Raw genomic sequence first — 24,288 nt, forward strand, 5'->3', positions numbered from 1 at the left:
TCATGCTGATTCTTCCCAAGATGTTTATCACCTACCTTTCCCGCCAGCAGCCTGCCCCTCAAAGGGATTCCTCTGCTCCTCCCCTCATGCCCTTATACCTTTCTTCCCTTTCTTATGGTGCCACCCACTCCCCCTGCCTGTCATTGTAACTATCCCCCTCTTTCTTTCCAGAATTTTCTGTATCAATCATCCCTAATCTGTTCCATAATTGGCCTCTGGGGCTTCTTCCCTCCCCTGTTGAACCCTCATAGGTTCAACTGAGTTCTACATTCCTACCCTGCCCTTTGCTCATTGGTTGTGTCTCCTCCCCTCACACCCACTCCCTTTATCAGTGCCTCTCCAAGCCCTCCTCCTCCGACACTTGTCCCTGGACCCATCTAGGAATAAAGCTTCCTTGACATCCATAGAAGTGTCCATTCTTTCCTTCCTTTACCTTGCGGCACCACTGCTGAAGATGAGGCAGGGTGCGGCCAGGTGGCCAAGAAGGCCAAGGGCATTGTGGCCTGTGTCAGCAGCAGTGGGGCAGCAGGAGCAGGGCAGTGAGCCTCGCCCTGTGCTGGCAGCGCTGCGGCCACAGCTGGAGTGCTGTGTGCAGCTGTGGGCCCCTGGGAAGCAGAAAGTGATGGAGGGGCAGGAGTGTGGGCAGAGAAGGCCACAGGAGCTGGGCAAGGGGCTGGAGCACAAGGCCAGTGAGGAGGCATGGAGGGAGCTTTAGCCTGGACAACGGGAAGCTCTTGAGGGACCTTCAGACAGACTTCCATAGATCCCTACCATAGGTCCATAGATCCAATGCTCACCACAAGGGCTGTTTTCCTGCCTAACATCCCCCTCACTGCATCCAAGCGCTTTAGACACTGGCGTAGGTAACACTTTCATAGTTTTGTTTGTTTATTTATTTGTTTGTTTGCTAGAAGGAGAAGCCTTGTGTAATTTCTCCTTCTCCAGGCAGCAAAGGAGCTTTTTCTCAATCTTTCCTGCCCTTCTCCAATACTGGCAGATATTCTGCTAGAATTTTAGTTTGCAAGGAGACAGTTCTGAGAGATGCAGTAATTTTGCACAAGAACACGCAGTTTGGGGCAGGGATGTTGGTTCAGAAGGAACAGTTCTGGTGCCAGAACAGCCAGTAGGGCCTTGCACATCACTTTCAGGTTAATAGCTCCCGTGTCTTTTGGCAGCCCAGGGAATCAGTGTGTGTTCTGTTTTGGAATTGAGCAGGAAATCAATGCCCTTGCATTCCAGCTGGTCCTCAGAGATCAGAGGAGCTGGGAGTGGCTGGGCTGCATTTCTGATTACAGCCACTTGAGCACCATCAGTGTGGTTGAGCCAAGAGAAGGACTTGCCCCAGCACAGATGCACAGAGTGCAGTTCCCAGTGCAATGCTCTGGGTCTGATCACATTCCATAAGGACCTACATGCTCCAGATTCCCCAAGAGTGTTCTTTCTTGAAGCAACAGGAGAGCAAGTTCAGGACTGCTGCTGATGTGTGTAGTGACAGAAAGTACAGTATTGATTCAGGGTGACCCCCACACGGCGAATAATGTGCTTTGACTCAATGATTTAGAAGGTTAAACAAATGCTTTATTAAGATAGGTTATATTACACTAATACTGTATTGAAACTCTACTAAAGGGATACTATACTAAAAAGATACTAAAAAAAGACTCGTGATTGTCTGCAGACAATCACAAGACAGCTTTTATCTAATTAGCTAATCAATCTAAACAGCTATCAATAAAATCCAATTAACAAATCAGTTTCAGTAAGCAGTCACTGTAACACATTCTTACATGTACTAAACAACAAGAACGGCAACTCCAGATAAGGATAGTTTTCTTCTCTAAGTTTCTCACTACCTTCCCTAAAAATATCCTAGGAGAGAGAAATATATCTCTCTCTGTTCAAGGAATGTAAATACCACAGTACAGTAAAAGGAGATTATAAAAGCGAGATCTGTCTATCTATCTATCTCTTTGAATCTTCCTGGCTCTGCTGCAAAGCAGCTGAAGATGCAAAGCTCACCTAAAGGCATCCCTTCAGGAGAGGAGGAGAGACAAGTTCCATTGACTGATCCTGAGCAGGCAGAGGTGTTTCCCCCTCCAGAAATGTTTTTGGTTTTTTTTCCCTCATGTTTTTCTCCTCCAGCATTTTTTGACCTGAAGCCTCCATTTTATCCTTTAAATTTTTGCATGTCCTAAGGGGGAGGAACTGTCCTATGCTGTAGGTGGTGTTTGGTGACTTTGCTCATATGTGCATTACATGACACATGGTTTCCTTCCCTGGCATCCCCAGGGCTGTGTAAGTGCCTTCCTTAATGGGGCCTTGGGAGAGTCTCTGTTAGGGCTGGTCAGAATTCTCAGTTGACAAAAGAGGGAGAAGAAACACCTCGGTCCTCCTCCATCTACTGAGGTGGCCATAGAGGCTCTCTGACCTCCATCAGAAGATCATTGCACGCATCCTTATCTCCTGAATGACCAGGGTTTCTAACAAGAGTGTAGATGTCAGGAAGGCAGGAATGCTGGTGCAGGCATGAAGAGAACATGAACTCCAGAAGTGTCTTTCACAAGGAGTGAACTCACCCAGGAAGCCACCTGCAGAGCCAGGATTGAGCTGTGCAAAAGGGCCGGGTGTCAGTCACTACTGAAAGACAAACAGGATGTGGAAGAAGCAGAGGGAGGCCCTCCCCAGACCCTTGAGATGTGCCACACCTTGCCTGTCAGCTGCCTGAGAGGCTGTTGGAGCTTCAGTCCCAGATGGCCCCTGATTGTAGGGCCAGGGTCACTTTGGAATCTGTGCCTCCCTGGCACAGGCAGAGAATGACCCAGCAGAGCAGCAGCACAGTGCTTTGGGAACGTGTGAGCCCATCAGTCTTTGAGTCTTGGCTCACAAAGGTCATATGGGAAGTTGAAATCCATCTTCTCTTGCTTTCTGTGCAGCTCCTTCTAGAGAAAGAGCAGGAGCAGACTGCTTCATCAGAGATGCCATGCCAGACTCAGGCAGAGCTGTTCCCAGCCCGAGAGCAGGAAGAGCAGCTCAGGCAGCAGGTGGAAGAGCCACAGGAGAATGGCCAAGTAAGCCTGAGTGGCAAGGTGACAGAGAAAAGGGCAGGAAGAGGGGCATAAACCAGAGCTCTTGGGAATGAGAGGGCCAGGAGTCCCACAGGCTTGGACTCTGCAGAGAACAGCACTGGGACAGGATGGTTACAGTGGAAGCAGATGTGGGTAGGGAAGCAGAAAGTGGCTGAATATATGTGATTTTGAGGCTCAAGAGGAAGAAGCTGAGCCTGCTGACAGCTCCCAGTCACTTGCTCTGCATTTCTGTGTACAGAACATCAAGGCAGAGCCACAAGCAGAGCTGCCCGAAGCTCAGAGTCCCATCATGGCAGTGAAGAGGAAGAACGAAGAAGACGTGGGAACCGTCCAAGAGAAGAATCTCGATCAGCACCAGGGCGATCACAACCAAAAACCACCATCATGAAACAGAGTCCTCTCCCTTGTTCTTTACAGAACGTTGATGAACAGATGCAGGCACAGCTGCAGGAAACTGAGGCTAGGATCAAGGCAAGGGAGAAGAGGAGGAGGAAGAAAAAATCATCAAAGAGAAAATTAATTCCCTGCTTCAGGCTCTAGAAAAGCAAGTGAGTGAAATAGCAAAAGCCAGTGCAGTCATCAAACTGGTGGTTTCTGCCCTCCCTTCCTTTCCACTGCAGAGAAGCAGGGGGGTGGGGTGATGCCTCTAAATGCCAGCCTGCTGAGGCTGTATCATAACTGCTCTGAAGGACATGCCCTTGCATTCCAGCTGGTCCTCAGAGATCAGAGGAGCTGGGAGTGGCTGGGCTGCATTTCTGATTACAGCCACTTGAGCACCATCAGTGTGGTTGAGCCAAGAGAAGGACTTGCCCCAGCACAGATGCACAGAGTGCAGTTCCCAGTGCAATGCTGTGGGTCTGATCACATTCCATAAGGACCTACATGCTCCAGATTCCCCAAGAGTGTGGTTTCTTGAAGCAACAGGAGAGCAAGTTCAGGACTGCTGCTGATGTGTGTAGTGACAGAAAGTACAGTATTGATTCAGGGTGACCCCCACACGGCGAATAATGTGCTTTGACTCAGTGATTTAGAAGGTTAAACAAATGCTTTATTAAGATAGGTTATATTACACTAATACTGTATTGAAACTCTACTAAAGGGATACTATACTAAAAAGATACTAAAAAAAGACTCGTGATTGTCTGGAGACAATCACAAGACAGCTTTTATCTAATTAGCTAATCAATCTAAACAGCTATCAATAAAATCCAATTAACAAATCAGTTTCAGTAAGCAGTCACTGTAACACATTCTTACATGTACTAAACAACAAGAACGGCAACTCGAGATAAGAATTGTTTTCTTTTCTTCTCTAAGTTTCTCACTACCTTCCCTAAAACAAATCCTAGGAGAGAGAAATGTATCTCTCTCTGTTCAAGGAATGTAAATACCACAGTACAGTAAAAGGAGATTATAAAAGCGAAATCTGTCTATCTATCTATCTCTTTGAATCTTCCTGGCTCTGCTGCAAAGCAGCTGAAGATGCAAAGCTCACCTAAAGGCATCCCTTCAGGAGAGGAGGAGAGACAAGTTCCATTGACTGATCCTGAGCAGGCAGAGGTGTTTCCCCCTCCAGAAATGTTTTTGGTTTTTTTTCCCCTCATATTTTCTCCTCCAGCTTTTTCTGACCTGAAGCCTCCTTTTTATCCTTTAAATTTTTGCATGTCCTAAGGGGGAGGAACTGTCCTATGCTGTAGGTGGTGTTTGGTGACTTTGCTCATATGTGCATTACATGACACATGGTTTCCTTCCCTGGCATCCCCAGGGCTGTGTAAGTGCCTTTGTTAATGGGGCCTTGGGAGATTCTCTGTTAGGGCTGGTCAGAATTCTCAGTTGACAAAAGAGGGAGAAAAAACACCTCGGTCCTCCTCCATCTACTGAGGTGGCCATAGAGGCTCGCTGACCTCCATCAGAAGATCATTGCACGCATCCTTATCTCCTGAATGACCAGGGTTTCTAACAAGAGTGTAGATGTCAGGAAGGCAGGAATGCTGGTGCAGGCATGAAGAGAACATGAACTCCAGAAGTGTCTTTCACAAGGAGTGAACTCACCCAGGAAGCCACCTGCAGAGCCAGGATTGAGCTGTGCAAAGGGCCGGGTGTCAGTCACTACTGAAAGACGAACAGGATGTGGCAGAAGCAGAGGGAGGCCCTCCCCAGACCCTTGAGATGTGCCACACCTTGCCTGTCAGCTGCCTGAGAGGCTGTTGGAGCTTCAGTCCCAGAGGGCCCCTGATTGTAGGGCCAGGGTCACTTTGCAATCTGTGCCTCCCTGGCATGGGCAGAGAATGACCCAGCAGAGCAGCAGCACAGTGCTTTGGGAACGTGTGAGCCCATCAGTCTTTGAGTCTTGGCCCACAAAGGTCATATGGTCAAAGTTGAAATCCATCTTCTCTTGCTTTCTGTGCAGCTCCTTCTAGAGAAAGAGCAGGAGCAGACTGCTTCCTCAGAGATGCCATGCCAGACTCAGGGAGAGCAGTTCCCAGCCAGAGAGCAGGAAGAGCAGCTCAGGCAGCAGGTGGAAGAGCCACAGGAGAATGGCCAAGTAAGCCTGAGTGGCCAGGTGACAGAGGGAAGAACAGGAAGAGGGGCATAAACCAGAGCTCTTGGGTCTGAGGAGGCCAGGAGTCCCACAGGCTTGGACTCTGCAGAGAACAGCACTGGGACAGGATGGTTACAGTGGAAGCAGATGTGGGTAGGGAAGCAGAAAGTGGCTGAATAAATGTGATTTTGAGGCTCAAGAGGAAGAAGCTGAGCCTGATGACAGCTCCCAGTCACTTGCTCTGCATTTCTGTGTACAGAACATCAAGGCAGAGCCACAAGCAGAGCTGCCCGAAGCTCAGAGTCCCATCATGGCAGTGAAGAGGAAGAACGAAGAAGACGTGGGAACCGTCCAAGAGAAGAATCTCGATCAGCACCAGGGCGATCAACAAAACCACTCATGAAACAGAGTCCTCTCCCTTGTTCTTTACAGAACGTTGATGAACAGATGCAGGCACAGCTGCAGGAAACTGAGGCTAGGATCAAGGCAAGGGAGAAGAGGATGGAGGAAGAAAATAATCAAAGAGAAAATTAATTCCCTGCTTCAGGCTCTAGAAAAGCAAGTGAGTGAAATAGCAAAAGCCAGTGCAGTCATCAAACTGGTGGTTTCTGCCCTCCCTTCCTTTCCACTGCAGAGCAGCGGTGGGGGTAGGTTGATGGCTCTGAATACTACCCTGCTGAGGCCTCTACCACAGCTGCCCTGAAGGACACATCTTGGTCTGCTGAATCTCAGCTGATGCTCTAAACAGTGGCTTTGTTCCTTTGGCCATTTAGCCAGAAGTCATCCCAATGAACTCTTGCTGGTTTCTTCCAGTTGACCTTGTTTCTTGAGGTGTTTTTGTTGGTGAACATTGTCACTCATATAGATTTGGAATACGAGCTACAAGCTGTCTGTATCCCTGGTGAATCTGCTCCTGTCCTGTACTTTCCCTTTCCTCACAGCTGATGACTCCTGGCTGACGGGGACAAGCTGTAGTCTCTGACTGCTTTGATCTGTTTGACTTGAGGTGCAAGTGTCGCCATCCTACCTGGCAGCCTGCGAAGAATTCCAGCAAATGACAGGCAACCAAGAGCTGCGAGGCTGGCGTGAGGCCCAGGAGCTGTACCATCCAGAGATGCTGCAGGAGAAGCACGTCCCGAGGATGGTGCAGGAAAAGAGAATTCCATGGCAGGAGGTAGAACATTAGAAAGAGGAGCTGCAAGTGTATCTGCAGGCCTAAGAGGGGGAAAGCAGTCCTTGAGAAGAAGTGGAGTGGTCGTTGCTGCAGTCATCCTTCAGAACAAGAAACTGGCTATGAACTCGAGTAAAACCAGCCTTTGGTTTTGACCATTTGGTTTCACAAGTGGACATCCAAACCAGTGCAGTTGAAGAGCTCTGCATGTGGCTGACAGCAGCTTCCTAAGAGCTTGAATTTCAGATGGGATCTCGGGGCAATCTCTGCCACACCTTCCTGACACAAACTCATTTCTTGTCTCAGATCTACACCGGCTCTGACATGGAAGGCGGTGCTGCAGCAGCAGCAGTGCCATCCCAAGGAGCCTTTGATCCCCAGCCAAGGAAGTGGAGCCGGAGCACTTGGTTCACCTCCCGTGCTGACCCAGCTGGTGCTCAGCAACAGATGAAGGGTGACTGCCTGGAGCAACAGAGTATGTCCGGTGTCTTGCGTATCCGCATTGTGTGCATGTGTCAGCATAGCTGTACCACAGGGTTCTCTTCAGTTTGGTGTCACAGAAGTGCTGGCAGTGCCGCGAGGCAGCAGGAGAGAGCTCTGGGTGTTCCTGCTGCCTCTGAGGGCAGCTTAGACTGGCTGGCGTTTGCCTGGGCTTCCCTGTCTGACGAAGGCAGAAGCAGGGATTGTTCCTGGATCAGCAGAAGGCTGTGACTGCTGGATTCCTACCCACTGGCAGAAGCCTCTGCAGAGCTGCTGTTTCCTTGTTGTCGTTCCTGTTGTTGTTGTTGTTGTTAGCCAGCTGTCCCCAAAGGGAGGTCTCAGAGCCCCAGACAGTAGGGCTGCCTTTTGTATCTCCTGGAAGGTGGGATCTCTACTTTGAAGTGTGTATGTTGTGTTTTGTTTCCCTCATGGAGAATGGAGAACATGAAAAATCCCAAGACTAGATACATTGAAGCGGAAATTACTTTCAGCGGGTGAGTCCAACAACCGGCACTTATCAAAAAGCATGGGCCAGCTGTGTTGCTGGTGGAATAGCTATAAAGTGTGAAGTCAGGCAAGCTGCAAACGTTTTTAGACACCGGGCTTAGATTGTCACTGCTGGTCACAATCTGTAAGTGCAGTCAGAAGGCACTGTCAAAAACATCTCTATCACTGCTGAGAGGGACAGGGACTCCTGCTTCTTTACCAGGCCATCTTCATTCTCCATGGCTCATATTTGTATGGTGTTCTGAGGGCATCATGTTTAATTCTAATTGGTTAGCAACTTTTTGCTTCCTCAGTTCATTGGTAATGGCTAGTGTACTTGTCTATCAAAAACTTTCCTCTCTAGATATATTTATATTCTTATCTCCTGGGAAGTCTTTCTTTCACACACAAGCAGAATCTTTCTCCTCACAGGTAAAAATTGTTTTCCACAAGAATAGATTGATATGCAATTGTTACAATTCCTTTCTCAAGGAAACTTACCAGATTAGCTGTTAGCTGTACCAGTCGAAGCAGCAAGGCTGAACTATTATTTTACAAGGCCTTTCTTTTGTAAAGTTTTACCCATATGTCACACATCTCCATGCTGCCATGGTCTTGCCTGCTGCAAGGAACAGGACCTGGCAAATCTCCTGACTCTCAAGTGTGGCATGGCTCTGTGTTAATTTCCTTAGCATTTTTGTATGTCATTTAATGCAGAACAATCTCCTAAGTGGGATTTTTACTGTTGCTGAGGAGATGGTGATGGGCCATTTCTCCCTTTGTCATCAGTGCAAGGATTCTGTTGAATTGCTGGCTGTTGCTGCCCTATTATTTTTCAGATAGATTCAGCTCCTTGCCCTTCATTCTGCTTTAGTTTTCTGATCAGGTATGATGTTCACACTCAGTCATGATCAAGGAGGTTGGGTGCCTCTAAAAATGGTGCTGGAGCTCTTCTGCAGGCTGTTGATTCTTTTGGTATCATCACAGAAAGTGGCAATCCCCTTCTGCTACCAGAGTGTAAGGGCTTTAGGCAGCCCTGCTAAAAGTAGATGGTTACAGACACTAGACCAACACCTTAAGGGATAATCAGTCCACTTCTTCAGTGCGTGAGAAAATACAGGTCAGTAGTACAGTTATTTGGGTAATAATAATATTACATAATCCACCATCACTGGGCTGCATCTGACATCTGGGCATACAAAGACTGATCTGACCATGTCTATCAGGCAGGCAGCAGGGTACAATCTCTTCTCTACACAAGCGACCTACACTGGCCAGTGGCCTTGTGGAATGCAAATGCTGTGGCTGGACTGTCCTTTTTACCATCAAGCTGCAGAAGTACCATTTGGCTGGTTAACCAAACATTATACTCGCCTGTGCCCCTTCTCTGTACCAGCTCTGTCTCTGGAGTGCACAGGGCCCTGTAAATCTGTACAGAGCAGTGTAGCAGGCACAGGGCCTGCTAGGGCCCCATGGAGGGAAGAGGCTGAAAGATAGGAAAATGCCAAGTCACAGTTAAAAACCAAAAGCCCATCTCTTACGCCTTTCGGACCCCTGCTTATCTCTCTGTAACCCTATAGGTCACTTTCCTTAACCCCTGCTATTGGACAATTTCTGATCCCCTGTAGCCCTATATAATGGGCTGGTTTAGCACATTCCGGTTAGAAGGGCTGTCACTGGAACTTCACAGAACACCCAATAAAGACATCGCTGTGGAACGCCAGAATGGCCTTCTCCTCTCTCTGTCTCTGCCGGCCAGCGTGTAGCACCTTGCAAGCTAGAGCTGAACTCACAAAGAGCTGATAATCACTGAAAGAGCTGATATCTCTTAAGCTTGCTAAGGCTGCCAGCGGCTAAGAGCTGCCTGGGTTTTCGGCAGTCTGTCCCCATAAGGGACTGAGCTATCCTGGATCTCGCAACCTGCTCGGGGGCAAATCTGCTTTCGGCAGCAGGCCGAAAGACAGCCGTACTGCCCCACATTCCTGTGTGGGCACAGACCCGAAGTACTGTAAAAGGCAGGAAGAACTTCATGCCTCCCTTGTATGCACTGTCTTGAGAAACTATTTCTTGGGCATACCAGCCTTACAGGCACCCAGTGAGTCTTGGCAAAGGTCAAACAGATGGTTCATGTGTGGAAGTCACCACACAGAATGCAAAATGAATGCATGGGGTAATATCCTGAACAGACAAGAGAAAATGGTCAGAGGCTCAGAAGCAGAAAAAAATCTTGGTTTAACCTAAGAATGACCACAAACACTGCTGACAGTGATCACACCCATTTATACCAGACTTACAGTACAGTATGTTAAGGACTAAGAAAAAGCCAAATAAACCAAGACAGCTGTGATGTGGAAGAAAAAGAAACAAGTTGAAAGAAAACATGAAGACAATGTTAAATGATCAAGGAAATTGTACTGGTAATGATTTTTATTTTTTTTAAAGAAATACAAATCTTCTAACACTGCCTAAATTAGTGAACTATTTCAGTACCACTTGGCCACAGGCCTCTGAAAGACTGTTTCAGCTTCTCAAGGGTGTGAGTCACATCTTATAGGTGAAAAATCACTGTAACTTTAAGAAATATCAGTGGACACACCCAATCTCAAAAGTCTCATGCTCCTTCTTTTCTATTTAAATTAAATTAATTTAAAATAATTAAATTCAATAATAAATAAATAAATACAAAGAAAACCAAAATAATATAAATTTAAACAATTTTTTAAAAATTACCTTTAAATAAATTAAAAAGTAACCTTTCCAGCTGCTTAGTTATTTCTATGAATATATTCTGCTCTCTTGCACTGTGGATGTGGAAGTATATTTAAGAAGCCTTTCAGCATATTTGGAGTTAAATTTTTTTTTAACTTAACTGCAAGACTGATTAATTAACAGTTACATTCTCATACCTTTTACTGGGTTGAGAAAGCTTCAACTGTAAACTGCATACTTAAACTGTCTGCTATGCTATTTTAAACCCACAGACAACTTACATGAGGTCCACTGTTTCAAACTTTGTTTTCAACTTATCTGTATTTATAAGTACCAACTGCACACTACTGTCAAAAAACCAACTCAGTCAAAAAACAGGCTGGCAAGTAAACACTGAAAAAACACAATTCCCTCTTATTTTTCCACTTCTAGCTGCCCAGCATGAGGAGGAATGTCAGGAGGGTGTTGTATCACCTTCTTCCTCATCTTTGTTGTAGATATGCTGCTGGTTCTTGTGGCTGATGTTTCAACAACCTAAACCAGCTGAAAAAAAAAATCAAAATGAATAGAATATTTAGTACCAAGTGTACTTGTTCTTCCACTAGCTATAAAGGAAAGATAGTACTGTGATGATACACTGTACGTGCATGGGTTTTCCTCTACCGCAAAACCAGCAAGCAATGCATGGAGAACTACCTCTGTCACATTACTTGGCATGCTCAGTCAGTTTTTCTCCTGCCAAAGGAATACGGTCCCAAAGCTGCAGCAACTGCTCTCCAACTTGTGGCTCCAGCTCCTAGAAATGATCAGGAAATCAGGAAATCAGGGAAGTTGCCTGCCTGCTACTACTGAGCACATAGAAACTATTTATTACTGAATTGTTAGATGAGGTTGCTGGTTATTGCTTTCAACCCTTCTAGAAGAGTTCATCTCTTTTGCTATTGGGACAAACATTAGAACTCCCAGCAAAGCAAGGTTTTCTTACTAGGGCTCAGCAGGAGATAAAAAACTTTCCTGGCCTACAGGCTGTTTGGGGTGTTTTCATGGACAGTGCAGTGTTTTCATGTCAGTTCTCACAAAGACAATTCCCACTGAACACCCTACCACCATATACAAGAACAGATGCACCGGAGACTTTGTACCTCCCACAGATGAGTCACTTGCTAACTAGAGATCATAGTTTTCCACATCTTTTAAGCTGAATTTCATCAAGTGGAATATACTTGGTGGAGAATATGGAAAGAGAGGTCACATGAAATACAGTGGCCATCCTTTCCTTGAACTTCTCCTTTCCTCCAGTTTCTTACAGCTGGAGAGAGGATTTGAAGAAGAGAAAGTGATACAAAAACTTTAGCTCTTGAATCTTCAAGGAGATGTTCATGGAGGGGATGGGGAGAGGGCAGAAACTGCCACACAGAAATTTTGCACCAATTCTTTGGCTTTTTGTAGTTGTGTTTTTAGAGCTGTAAAAAGTAAAACTGTCCTAAGCGTCACTCTACCTTAAACCTCAGGATTCTCTTCAGGCTTTACAGAAAAAAACTACTAATTTTGACCAGTTATTTGGGTGTAACAGACTATCTAAGAGATCACATCTCAACCAAATAGGGAACAAACCTCCAGAACTAAATTACAGCTAAAAACCAAACCAAACAATTTCTTTTTGGAAACATCCACCTTTAAATATTTTTTTTCACATATAAGCAAAAAAATTTTGATTTTTCAAAATAGCTCCATTACTTCAGCAGTAATTCTGCATTAGCTGAAGGTACAACACACTAATGAACTGTGAATTCAGATTAGCAGATACAAAAACAAGTGGAGATTAACGTCAAGGCTGAATAAGTTAATAAAAAATACACCAAATACATTCTACCAAATAAAGAAAACTTCATAAAAGAGTAATATTACCTGGCCATCTCTACTTATCTGTACTTTCTTACTGTCATTCCACGGGTTGAGCAAATGGTGTGCAAACTGAAAAGGAATGCTTTCTTTTCGGATCCAGTCCACCTTAAATACACCTCCAAAACCAGCAGATCCCCAGTCTTGACTTTTCTCACACCCAATCGCTGAACCCATTCTAGCAAAACCCTGGGACAAAAATTGAAATATGAAAGAACAGATATAACGAGACCATATCTGTCTATGGTGGAATGAGATAAATAACCAAACTTCCTATGAAACTTTCAAAGTCATTTCAAAGTGATTCGCATGCTCTTCACCATAAAGCTTGAGCTTCCACAATGTTTACATCTAGAAAGTCAGAAGAATCACTTATTTTTCCACTTCAAATATGTCTTGTAGGGTTTGACCATAAGGAATACCTCTGAATGACAAAATTGGCACTAAAGGTTTTTTGAGCTTTGTAACAGATTAAAAAGCTGTTGCATAACCACCTGAAGAAGAAGTTGAGGTGAATATTCTACTACAGTATAGTCTATTAGACAGTCATCTTCCTTGTCACTTTTAGGTAATTTCTGCAGAAATCCATTTGTTCCCTTTCATGTTCCTTCTATGTTAACAAACTTTTACACAGAATTAGGAGAGTGTAGCTGTTCTTCAAAAGAAGTTAAAGTTGCTTTTATTTCCTGCTTCAGTGAAGCTGGACAAAATTCCAACACAAGTATTCAAAAACAAAATGAATGAAATCCCCAACCTGAGACAGCATCTAACTTACTTAAGGACACCCTGGTTTACCCACACACCAAACAAACTCGAAGTAAACCCAACCCCATCTATAACATATCAATACACCATTCAGGTGTATTTATGCCATTTAGGACTTTGCAGTCCAAAAGAAGCAGTTCAGTAAATTACCAGCACACACCGCTGTTTTAAGACAAGCAGTCCTAGATAGCTCAAACCAGACTTAAATGAGAATTAATAAAAGGAACAAAAGAAAAAATAAATGTAGAATAGAAAGAGACTGTTGGGACAAGGTAAGATTAATAGGGCAGTTAATCTCACATTCCCATAAGGGTGCAGTGCACTGTCAAAACTGGAAGGGCAGGGCAAGGTCAACCACCTACACTCCGGACTTGAGGGTGTTTTCCCTTCCTCGCTTTCTGGTCGGAGAGGACCAGTACAACAGCCCATTTTCAGTGTCAACTGACTTGCTGAAAATTACTTTCCAGTATCTGCATTTGCCAAACCATCATATGTAATATGTCACTTCAGTCCTTCAGTGGTATTGCCAAGACAGCTGTGTTTTGGTTCACTAGATTTTAGTTCAGCTGACTTTTATAACTAACTTATCTATGAAGAAGTAAGTTGAAATTTCTTTACCTGAAATTACTGAATTTAGCTGGCTCACAGCTAACCTGCAACTTTGCGTTACCACGTCAAGTTTTTACTTCAAACCGACCACAGATTTGACCAACAAACTGTTGACAAATATCTCACTGAATATGAAGTCAAGAGCGAGCTTGAATCATGGCCAGCTTCATAAATGGAAGCAAATAAAACCAGCTTTAATCAAAATTGTAATAAATAAATGTATGAGTTTCTTGGCTTTAGAAAGCTGTGTCATGACTGTGTCTTGCTCACAATACACATTTTGGCACGCAAACAGGAGCAATCGCCTCCTTTGTTAGGATTTTTTTTTCTGGTGGTTGTTGTTTTAGAGGATTGATGTAGGGTACAAACATTTTTCTTACTCATGATGTTTGGAGAAAATTCCATCTCAGCTTTTGAGGGACAAGCATATTTCAGAGAATGAAATACTCTTTCTACAGCAAACACAGACATTTGCACATTGCTCTGCTTCTCAGAAAATCAGAAGCCTTAAGCAAATCTGTCTACACTACACACAGTCATTTGCTGCATCCTCCTAAACCATCAAGCACTGCTAGTAGTTAAAGATTAAGACTCACCTGAAAGCATCCAGACCCTTGAACAGAAAAAATTAAGTAAACCATGCTGCTCTCCCAAAAGGCTCCATTCAGTTTCCGTTCATTACTTGGTGTAGTGGACCATATTCCCTTCTGTTGAGAAATATCAATGTTTTGCAAGTTGCTACTTTTCATTATAAAGTACCGAACTGGCATATTTTGTCTTGGTGAAGGAGATTTGCAACCCTGGAAGAAATAAATTAAATTTATAAACACAATACAACAGGCTCTATTTCTGAAGTTTCACACACATGAGGACAGAAATCCCTCGACTGTGCTTCTCCCTTCCTCCTCCAAGTTCTAGAAGAAACATAAAATCTATCAGCTGGTCCTGTTTGAAATGGCTTTAAAATGTATTTCACATCTATTTTACATTTTTAAAGCCCTTTTCAAAATAGTAATTCATCCATGAGGGGCTGAAAACATGTAGAGCAGAATAGGATTAAAAAGTCTAGTGATTATTTATAATTGGTTTAAGTCTGACACACCTTGAGATGACACCAAAATTAATCATCTGAGAGTGCAGCCCACAGCACACCACTCGCATTTCTACATTCAGGAAACATGTTTTCTTCCTTTTACACTGTCTTAATTTAAAAGCTGATTCAAGAGGAGTTACTAAATCCTCCAATGAGTCCATGATGTTTTCTCTCAATGATCTCTTTAGTGTTATTGCAGTCTACTATTCAAGTATATAGGGACAAATATGACAATAATCTCATTACGAATGTGTGCTTTGTTAAAATAACCATCACAAAAACCCCAAGCAGTCATAGTAAGGCAGATAACACAGAATCAGTATCAATGTATGCTATTACAGAAACAGAGAAAGGCAGAATCCAAAACTTCAGAAGTGTGTGTATAATATACTAATTTACTTGAAAAAAAAATAATACACCTTTATTAGAACAAGGTGTTTTTTTAAAATCTCATTTTTTCTACTTTGGATAGCTTTAGCTCAGCAGTCCACAAATTATTTTTACTGTATTAAATTAGTGAAACAAAGATATTTAGTCTAGATTTTAAATTCCAGAAGGAAGTATTATGCAGCTGTTATAAATGAAAAGTTAAGTTAGATTCTTAATTTATCAGGAAAATACCTAACTGCAGAATGATATCAGCAAGAAAGTTTATTAATTTTGAAGAGCAGGGTGATATGTTAGAGAACTCTACCTTTCCAGACACTGGAGACGAAGGACTAGCACAGGGGCTGGAATAGCTACTGCTGTCTGCAGGCTTCACTGAGGACTGAGCTGATCTGTCATCTGAGGATCGTTTGGAGAGCAAAATGTCTTTTTCTTTGTACTTCTTTGGCTGTTGGAGTGCAGGAGATGTAGATTTCACTGAAGCCCTAAAAAGACATACCTTGAGTTTTACAAGCAGTCACTGAACAATTTACATCGACCTGTCAGACTACTGCATGGCCACATGTATTACAGCAACTACAAAATCTATTAAACCCTAACTAAAAAAGCCATACTGATCATGCATTGCTTTTTAATGCTACTGTTAAACCTCTTCTGCTACTTCTCAAAGAGCACAATTCGGGGACAGTATTACTGACTGCTCTCTCAAACAGCAGGCCCAGGTATGAAATACTTCTTTATGGGATTACAATGCAGCATACAACAGTATAACACCTTTCTACTGTATTTCCAGTGTTTCCACCTCCTTATTACTAGCAGAAATTTAAGTGACAATTGTATACATAATTTGCAACCTACAGTGAGCAGAAGACCTCAACATCTTACTTTTCAGCATTAGAGGAGTCAGACAATTCAGTTTCTGTTGAGCTTTTTCTGCTGTTGGTTGACTTCCATGTAGATGCCAAAGGAAGTTCTTCACAAGTCACAGGTCTTGGTCTCTGGCCGATTCCTGAAGGCTGCTGCAGACCTGCAGACTGCTCTTCAGCACTCAGAACAGCTGTAATTGCTCTTACAGTTGTTTCATCAACCTGAGACCACGGTTTAGAAGGAGCTCGCATGCGACGTAGGAACAAGCTATGCCACTTCTGCCTGAGTTGCAACAGCATACCAGCAGCCTGTAATGAATTCCAATTCTGTTAAATGCTGATGAAAATTACATCAGACAGGTAAGAGGACCCTATCATTTTCCTATCAGGCAGCACCTGGCATTTTAATATAAACAGGGCCCAAAATGAAAGGCAAGACTAGGATCCTGGGGAAGGGAAATAATCCATATTTAAACTAAGACATTAATTTACTTTCTTTTCCTTGGGTGCAAGGTAATTTTTGAAACATTTTATTTAGCTCTGTACTAAACTTAGCTTTGTACTGTAAATCCACACTTTTTTTTTTCCTTTTTATCTTTCAAGAAAACCCAATCCTTTCATGCTTTATGCCCTTCCTCTCAAATCAGTCTCTACCTGTGCACTCTTCAGTCATACTCAAGGAAAAAGAGCTCTAAGTTATATTTTTCTTACACAGACATCTGCTCAAATTTGATGACTAAATTCAGAAGACTATAGTCTAATTCCCAGGTTATCAGAAATGTTTCCATTAAAATAAATTTTAAAATATCACTCTTTTGGACATGTCTAGGAGAAACAGTACTATTATTAGAGCTGGTAAAGTTGTGTGTTTCATGACCCATAAACTACCTCCTACCATAGCCACAGCTCCTCAATGACATAAAGACTTCAATTTCCAAGAGGTAGACATTTATGCTTCCAAAATCTGACAGCAAATTCCTTTCAGCAATTCCAGCTTCAAGTGCTCCTTTTTTGATCTGATTTTGGTTATGCTCACACAGAAAGAAGAACACAATATGCCAATGTGACTGTTCTCTCAGCTCCTGTTCAGATTCTGGCTATCCCAGCTCCTGCTATGGCCTGATGGATCACCATGGAGGCAGGACAGGAGGCCAGAAGGAGCAGAAGGGCCCTTATGCAGCCATTGTCACCTGCAGCTTGCAGTCTGGCAGTCTCTTCAGAATCTGCTGACTTGTGGAAAGGGACAAAACTGCCAAGCTCAGACATATTAAACATCATACTGCCGAGAGAGTTTTTGAAGGAGATCCAACAGCATCTGCACTGCTGAGACTTTCCTGCACCCTTGTGTGATAGACAGGACGCCCACACCAAGATGGAGGAAGAGGGATGAGCTCTCTCACAGTTAACTTAAGTAACTAATTATTTTCTTTCTTTTTGCTCACAGGTAAAAGAATTCAAAGGTATGGGTGATAGGTTATGAAACACTGCATCTTGGATGCAGTGTTTCATAACCTATCACCCATACCTATACACAAATGCACGGAACAGACAACTCTGTGCCAAAGGGGACTGAAGCCCTTTAATTCTTGATGAGCTCATGAAGAAAAAGTTAAATCACTGAGTACGCAGTTTGAGAGACCCAAATGGACCATGACATTCTTAGAGAAAATTCTTGGCTACTCAAATGTTACAAAAATCTTTTCAAATATTTTTACAATTCTTCTATATGAAACAAACCTAGGAGTGATTTCTTACTTACTTCAGGGTCCAGTTTGAGATGGAGCCATTCGTCCAGCTTCAGTAGTGCCAGATTAGCAGTTGTTTTGTCCTCCATCTCACTGTCACTGCTATCATTAGATACCCCTCCCCCTGAATTAAAGACAAATGGTGCATTAGCATTTCTATATTATATCTACTTATATACAAAAAACAAACGCTACTGTATTACCAGCAATAATATTTTTCCTGCTAAAACTGACTTTAAAATGTAAACATTTGTAAAACTACTTCTTCTTTTCTGCAAATACACTGAAAAGTCTTTGCTCCAGATAGCAACAATCAAGCAGCCAGACCTGCTGAAGGTCCTACTATGTAAAAACCTGTACTGATACAATCTGACTCAACTCATATACCTTCACCAGTATTCACAAGCCACTATCCAACTTTTGCCTAAAGCTGTTTGCAAAAGCACACATGGCTCTATTTCTTAGCAAAACAGCAGATTTAAAGACACAGTAAGAAAAATATACATATAATACATACGGCTGTTGATGAGGAATCCTTATTGCAATTCAATCACCATGAACACTACTCTAAGGTTAACAGTTTAAAAGCAAGACAGGAAAGCTTCAGATATAAGCTGGACTTTTAGTTTGATTCCAGCTATGAGAACTAGCAGCAGTTATTTTTGCTTCCAATCCAACAGGACTCAATTTAAATATGAAAAAAAAAAAGGAAATTTCTATATATTCTCTATTACTTACAGTTAATGGTACAGTTAATTGACATAAAAAAATATCAGTAGAACATATCTTGAAAATGTGTGTGCTTCAGCTAGAAGCAACATTACTTGTTTGCCATATCGATTATTTCTAAATTATTCAGTTTGAATAATCTGGTTCAATGTATCAAATAAAGTAATCTGTAGATACTACACATCTCAGTATCCTTATTATCATTGGACCTCTTTATCATTGTGGCTGCATTATTTCCTTACAAACTATACTGTAATTTCTGAGACCCCCAGAACTGTGTAATTTATGGACTTGAATATGTAAGGAATCCCAAAACTGAGAGATTTGTTACAGAACCTACAAACTATTCCTGAATAGCTACAGGAATTATAACACTGTTGTTTTCAGAATCAGCCAATATATGTATTAAATATTATTGAAAAACACTCTTTCCATGTCACACACTAATGTATACCAGTGGAAACCTTCCAAATCCAAATTCCAGTGTACCTCGAAAGGATGAAGATGGCTGCAAGGCGTTACTTGGCAGCCTGGCTGGTCCACAGAAGAGGGACACGGTGACAGGTGTCACAACAGAGCAGCATCTGATGTTTGCTGTCTTGTGAGCTCTCATCATTTCATCATATATGAGCCAGTCTGTAGGGAGGGCCTGGATGGCTGAAGCTTGTCCATTTGCTGGGGCAATCTGTGCAAGAGCAAGTAAGACTAGGCTACTACACCCTCTATCTGTAATTAATGTAAACTTTAACATATTTCTCATTTTATCCAGAGACATTGTGGATGCCTCAACCTGGCAGTGTTCAAGGCCAGGCTGGGTGGGGCTCTGAGCAAGCTGGACTAGTGGAAGGTATCCCTGCCTATGGCAGGGAGTTGGAGTGACATAAGCTTTAAGGTCCCTTCCAACCCAAACCATTCCATGATTCTATCTTTTGAGAAATAAATACATGTATAATTATATACATATAAAAATATACATGCAAATAAAAAAGCATGAGAGAATTCAACCAGATTCACAAATTATCCTACCATGATAAAATAAAATATTTTGCTTTAAAAATAAATGTTTAAAAGAAGTTTCAGAGAAGAACTTCTTGGTTTTAAGAGTAGGGATCATTCCATCTTTAAAACAATCTTATACCTGGGGCAGGTTTTTTGCCATTTTGCCTTGTTCCATTTAGAAAAAGGACTAATTGAAACAATGGAAAAATGAGTCAACTCCAATTCTATCAGCTGGGTAGAACAGTATTTTCCAAAGCTGTAGTGTTAAATGCCCATACTGCTTCTAAAGCACTAACTAGGAAAAGACATTTCTAAAACACATAACAGATTTTAGTGCTCTTTTTCTTAACTATGAATTCGAAGTGATTTTACCTTTTTATACTGAGATTGACCAAGAACAGAGGTAGGATGAAATCGCACTTTCTTCTCCTTTGGTTCAGTCAACACCAGGCTTTCTCTGTCTACATGCACAAGATTGGGATACATGCCAGCCACTAAGGCAGCTTTAATTACAGCCCAGTTCTCAGAGTTAGTATTAACATCTCTAATATCAGCTCCTCCTCTGGCTCTCACAAAACCTGACAAAAAAACAAGACAAAACAGTGCCACGTTAGCTTGTATTTTGTTCTCAAAAGGAGTTAGAAACTAAAGGTGAAATAAACAACTTATTGGCTGCATTCTTCAACCTGTTGCACTGCCAACCTTAACAGCACCAAGAGGAAAACACTACACTGAAATCCTTCCTGATAAGGGGTTTCATACTAATGCAGAATATCACTGTTTTCTACAAGACAAAGATATTTCCTATGGGAATAATTTATTAAAACATGAAATGCAGTGGCATGTGGAGATGAGGGTTTTTCAGTTAGATGAGCACACTTCCTCATCTACACCATACCCTGCATGAATGTGTACATGAAGGTGTATTTTCAAATTAAGTAAGGAAAATTACACCAGTGAACATGATTTTTGTTACAACTTCTATATGCTTGACTTTAAAACAACATTTAAACATTAAACAGTTAATTAAAATTTTTCCAAGTTCTTTACCTGAGGCTCTAAGCTGGCCAAGCAACTGTGTTCTCATTCCTACAATGATTTCCATTGTAGCTTGGGATAGGAAGTTCTTTTCACAGAAGGCTCTCTCCCAGCCATCACTGCGTGCCTTCTGCCATGCCTAAAAACATTTTTACATTTGCCTATTAATTTGATAGTCTAAAAGTAAAAACTACATTTTTAAAAAAGATTACATTTATGTCAATAAAATAAACACAAAACCCACTCTAAAAGTAAATGTATCAAACCAGATTCTTTTTTCTGTTCAAGAATTACGTTGTCTTTACATGTTCACTGCAATGATGACTATGTCAAGTTAAATCAATAAATAAAGATCATTACATTAAGATCATGATTTGAAGTTCAGTAGGATGTAAAATTAATAGGATGTAAAGATGCACATTGTTGGAACATTCAGAATTTTGTAAGGTTTGAAAATATCAACAAAACATACTACAAAAAGTGTTCCCTCACCAATTTATGAGTCCAATACACAGCAAAGGCACTAAGCAAAAATAAAAGTCTTCTCCAAGGACTGAATCTCAATCCATCACTCTACATCCAAGTAGACTGCTACAGTATTTGCCTTGATTAGGAGATCTACTGTGATTAGTACTCTCTGAAATGAAGTACTACCTGGAAAGCCCTGAGCAGGGCCATGTGGTCACTGAACGTCCCAGCAGCAAAACGCTTCCTGCACAGCATGGCTGCGCGCTTTTGGGAGGCTAGCGTGGGCAGCACAAAAGGGTCTTGGCAGGCAAGAGCACAGGCAATAGTCAGAACAGGATCCAGGCACTTCAGAACTACAGCATACAACACCATTTTACCAAGGTGTGGCTCTACAGGTAATTCAGTGAGGTGATAACCAAGCTCAGTGAGATCTTCCCAAGGGTCCATGGCATCTATGGTCTGTTTATAAACAAACAAACAAACAGAGAGGGGGACAGCTACAGTGGCAAAATCAATTTACAGTGAAAAGAGAAAAGATGTAAATAGTGGACATTAACTAGACTTGTTTCCAAACACAAAAAAAGCAAGTCAGACTATTAACAGAGACAAGACTTTGAAGCACTTTTTTTCCTTGGCATGGAAAAACACATCCCCACACACAAAATGAAAACAGACAAACAACAAAAATTCAAAACATCCTTAAGTAATTAAAAACATTCTCAGTACAAACTGAAGTCAGTAAGATAGACTGCTACACCACAAATTTGGGATCAAACACAATTACTGTCTAAAACTATTCCTTTTCTGACCTTAAGCATGTGCACAGCATTTCTCACAGTTACAGCAGGCGGAGGATCAGGAGCTTTCATAAGAAAGTCTACAACTGGACAATTAATTGGAGCCAGAAGTTTTGTGTACAAACAAATCTCCTGCAAATTAAAAGGCAGAACAAAAAAGATTACCAAGATTTGGAAACAACCCCAAACACATGATTTATTGCTATTAATAGTATGGTTTGATGACATTCTATTTTTTAAAGTTATAATTTCTAAATGAACATGCACCTGAAGTGGCATTCTTAGAAGTTCCGGAGACTGAAATTCCAACATATTCTGAAATCGAAGCCTGCTGAAGAGACGAAAACAGACTCCAGGCTGACAGCGCCCAGCCCTTGAAAATAAAATACATGAAATTGTGAAAATTAGGATTTCTTTCTAGAAACAAAACCAAAAGCCAACAAACAGACATAGAAACTCAGAGTTTCTGGAAAAGTAGAAGCAGTTCTATAAGAAAGTGTTGTAAGTCACAAGCAAAGCTTGAGTTTTTCAATCATGGATTATTTTTGAGAGTGTAGCAATTTTTACTGAACTTTTAACCCAACACTGAGAAATCTGGAGGAAGAAAAACAAGGTTTATCTAATGTAAAGTGCTGTGGGTTTTTTGCTAACGTAAGACCAGTCCAAATCTCAATCATCCTTTGTTGTAAGGAATCAGTTGCAAACTTCATTTCTTCTCCTCACATCCCCCAAACAGAAGTGACCCTTGGAGTAAAAGGTAGAATAAAGATTAAATAACTTTTGAGTGAATGAGAGACAGCAAATTCTCTCATTCATATACATATATGTGTATATGTGCAGCTTAATGCCAATGTGACTGAGTGATTGATTGATTGATTGATTGATTGATTGATTGATTGATTGATTGATTGATTAGCATTTGTTGCTACATAAACTTCTAAGCCCTCATCCACAGTGTTGGGAAGAATATAATGATGGCCTGTTAAGTCATGGATAGCTTGGAGAAAGTGATATAGGCAGTCCTCTGCCTACAGACAAGACATTGGCACTGTGACTGCTGGTGCTACATGGGAGAAAGAGGAAGGAGAACAAATTAATAGGGGGAAAACAACCTAGACCTTTGGGAGATGCCCAAGTGTCACTTTTCTACAACTTGGGAAATTATTTCAAATAAATACATACTGATCCCTACTCGTCTGCAGCAAATGAGTGTTGTCCATTATCCAATGCTCAACTGGACTAGGCTAGAAACAGTTACTATGTTGTGTGCTATATTCTAAACATAAAGGACTGTGGAATCTGCAGAATGGAAACCAGTATGAGGCTTTCATTACCTGCCTTTTCTCTGGATAGCACTGGCTTTTGAAATCCACCCCATTTTTAGCATTGTAACATGACTCAGTGCATCAAAAGACTTCTAGAAAAACAAAGAAAGGAATATAAACTGAAAACTCAATAGGGTACATGAAATAAAAGTTACGAGTTACTTAGTTTGCCAACAGAAGTTTTCTAAAAAGTATGAAATAGTAATATACACAGCAGCTTCTGGCACAAAGGTATCTTCTCAGTTTCAAGTGAATTTATGATGGTATCTCCTTTGTAGTATCTTAGTGCTACACAGTTTTTGAAAGTAAACATTTTCTAGTCAATAGGTAATTGCAAGTCAGTAAAAGGAATGTCAGATCTGTGTTCTGAGATATCACAAGGCAAGCAAAAATATATTATTATACCAAATAAAGTTTTCCTTTTTATCTCACTTGGAAATTACCTATTTTCTTAGACTGATGTAAAATTACAAAAGAAGTTTGTTTTTTGAGAACTTCAGAAATTTGTTGTGCATGTCGCCTATGAAATCCAATTTAATTTTCAAAGCCATACACTAGGTCTTAAATTGTCTCATTATGCGATCTCACTTTTCTTGAACAAGTAATTAGGAATGGACACTGAACACAGCAAAAAACTGCTTAAAAATTTAAGGGATTATTTTTTGACTTGATGTAATAGCAGGACAAAAAGAATTCCCAGTGCTCTCAAAGTCTCAGAAAGGTGGTGGTCTAAACTGAGGACTTGTTTTAAAATTCCGACAGAAATACTAAATGGCAAATGAGAAAGATACATTAATACATCAACCTATATTAGCTTTTACAAAGTTTTTTAGACAGCTAACTACTTATAGGATTTGTCTTAAAACAAATGGATGTTTTAAGACAAATCCTATAAGTAGTTAGCTGTCTAAAAAACTGTCAGGCAACAGTCAAACTTTTCAGTGAGGACTGTTGCCTGACAGGCACTAGCTTTCAGCCAGTAAAGGTTTTTTTCACTTTACCGTAAGTAAAAAAAAAAAAAAAAAAAGTTCTCCAAAATTTATGCACTGTGTGTTTTACAATTGCACTAGGGAAACTTAAGGCAGTCATAC

General features: G+C 41.6%; 1 protein-coding gene across 1 annotated transcript in view; it reads right to left on the minus strand.

The window, feature by feature from the left end:
* Positions 1-10,250: 10,250 nt before the first annotated feature.
* YTHDC2 (YTH N6-methyladenosine RNA binding protein C2) overlaps positions 10,251-24,288 on the minus strand; it is a 29,028-nt gene continuing 14,990 nt past the window's right edge. Inside the window, exons 17-30 of the mRNA XM_030237102.2 lie at positions 23,207-23,289; positions 22,140-22,245; positions 21,885-22,004; positions 21,262-21,534; positions 20,620-20,746; positions 19,942-20,147; positions 19,060-19,255; positions 17,856-17,965; positions 16,116-16,405; positions 15,538-15,715; positions 14,347-14,550; positions 12,383-12,565; positions 11,171-11,270; positions 10,251-11,017 (exon numbers count right to left, since the gene is read on the minus strand). Coding sequence (XP_030092962.1) covers positions 11,181-11,270; positions 12,383-12,565; positions 14,347-14,550; positions 15,538-15,715; positions 16,116-16,405; positions 17,856-17,965; positions 19,060-19,255; positions 19,942-20,147; positions 20,620-20,746; positions 21,262-21,534; positions 21,885-22,004; positions 22,140-22,245; positions 23,207-23,289 — 2,166 coding nt within the window. The 3' untranslated portion in view covers positions 10,251-11,017; positions 11,171-11,180. The remainder of the gene's footprint in view (positions 11,018-11,170; positions 11,271-12,382; positions 12,566-14,346; positions 14,551-15,537; positions 15,716-16,115; positions 16,406-17,855; positions 17,966-19,059; positions 19,256-19,941; positions 20,148-20,619; positions 20,747-21,261; positions 21,535-21,884; positions 22,005-22,139; positions 22,246-23,206; positions 23,290-24,288) is intronic.

This window comes from Serinus canaria, chromosome Z (genome assembly GCF_022539315.1).
Source record: "Serinus canaria isolate serCan28SL12 chromosome Z, serCan2020, whole genome shotgun sequence".
NCBI classification, from domain to species: Eukaryota; Metazoa; Chordata; class Aves; order Passeriformes; family Fringillidae; genus Serinus; species Serinus canaria.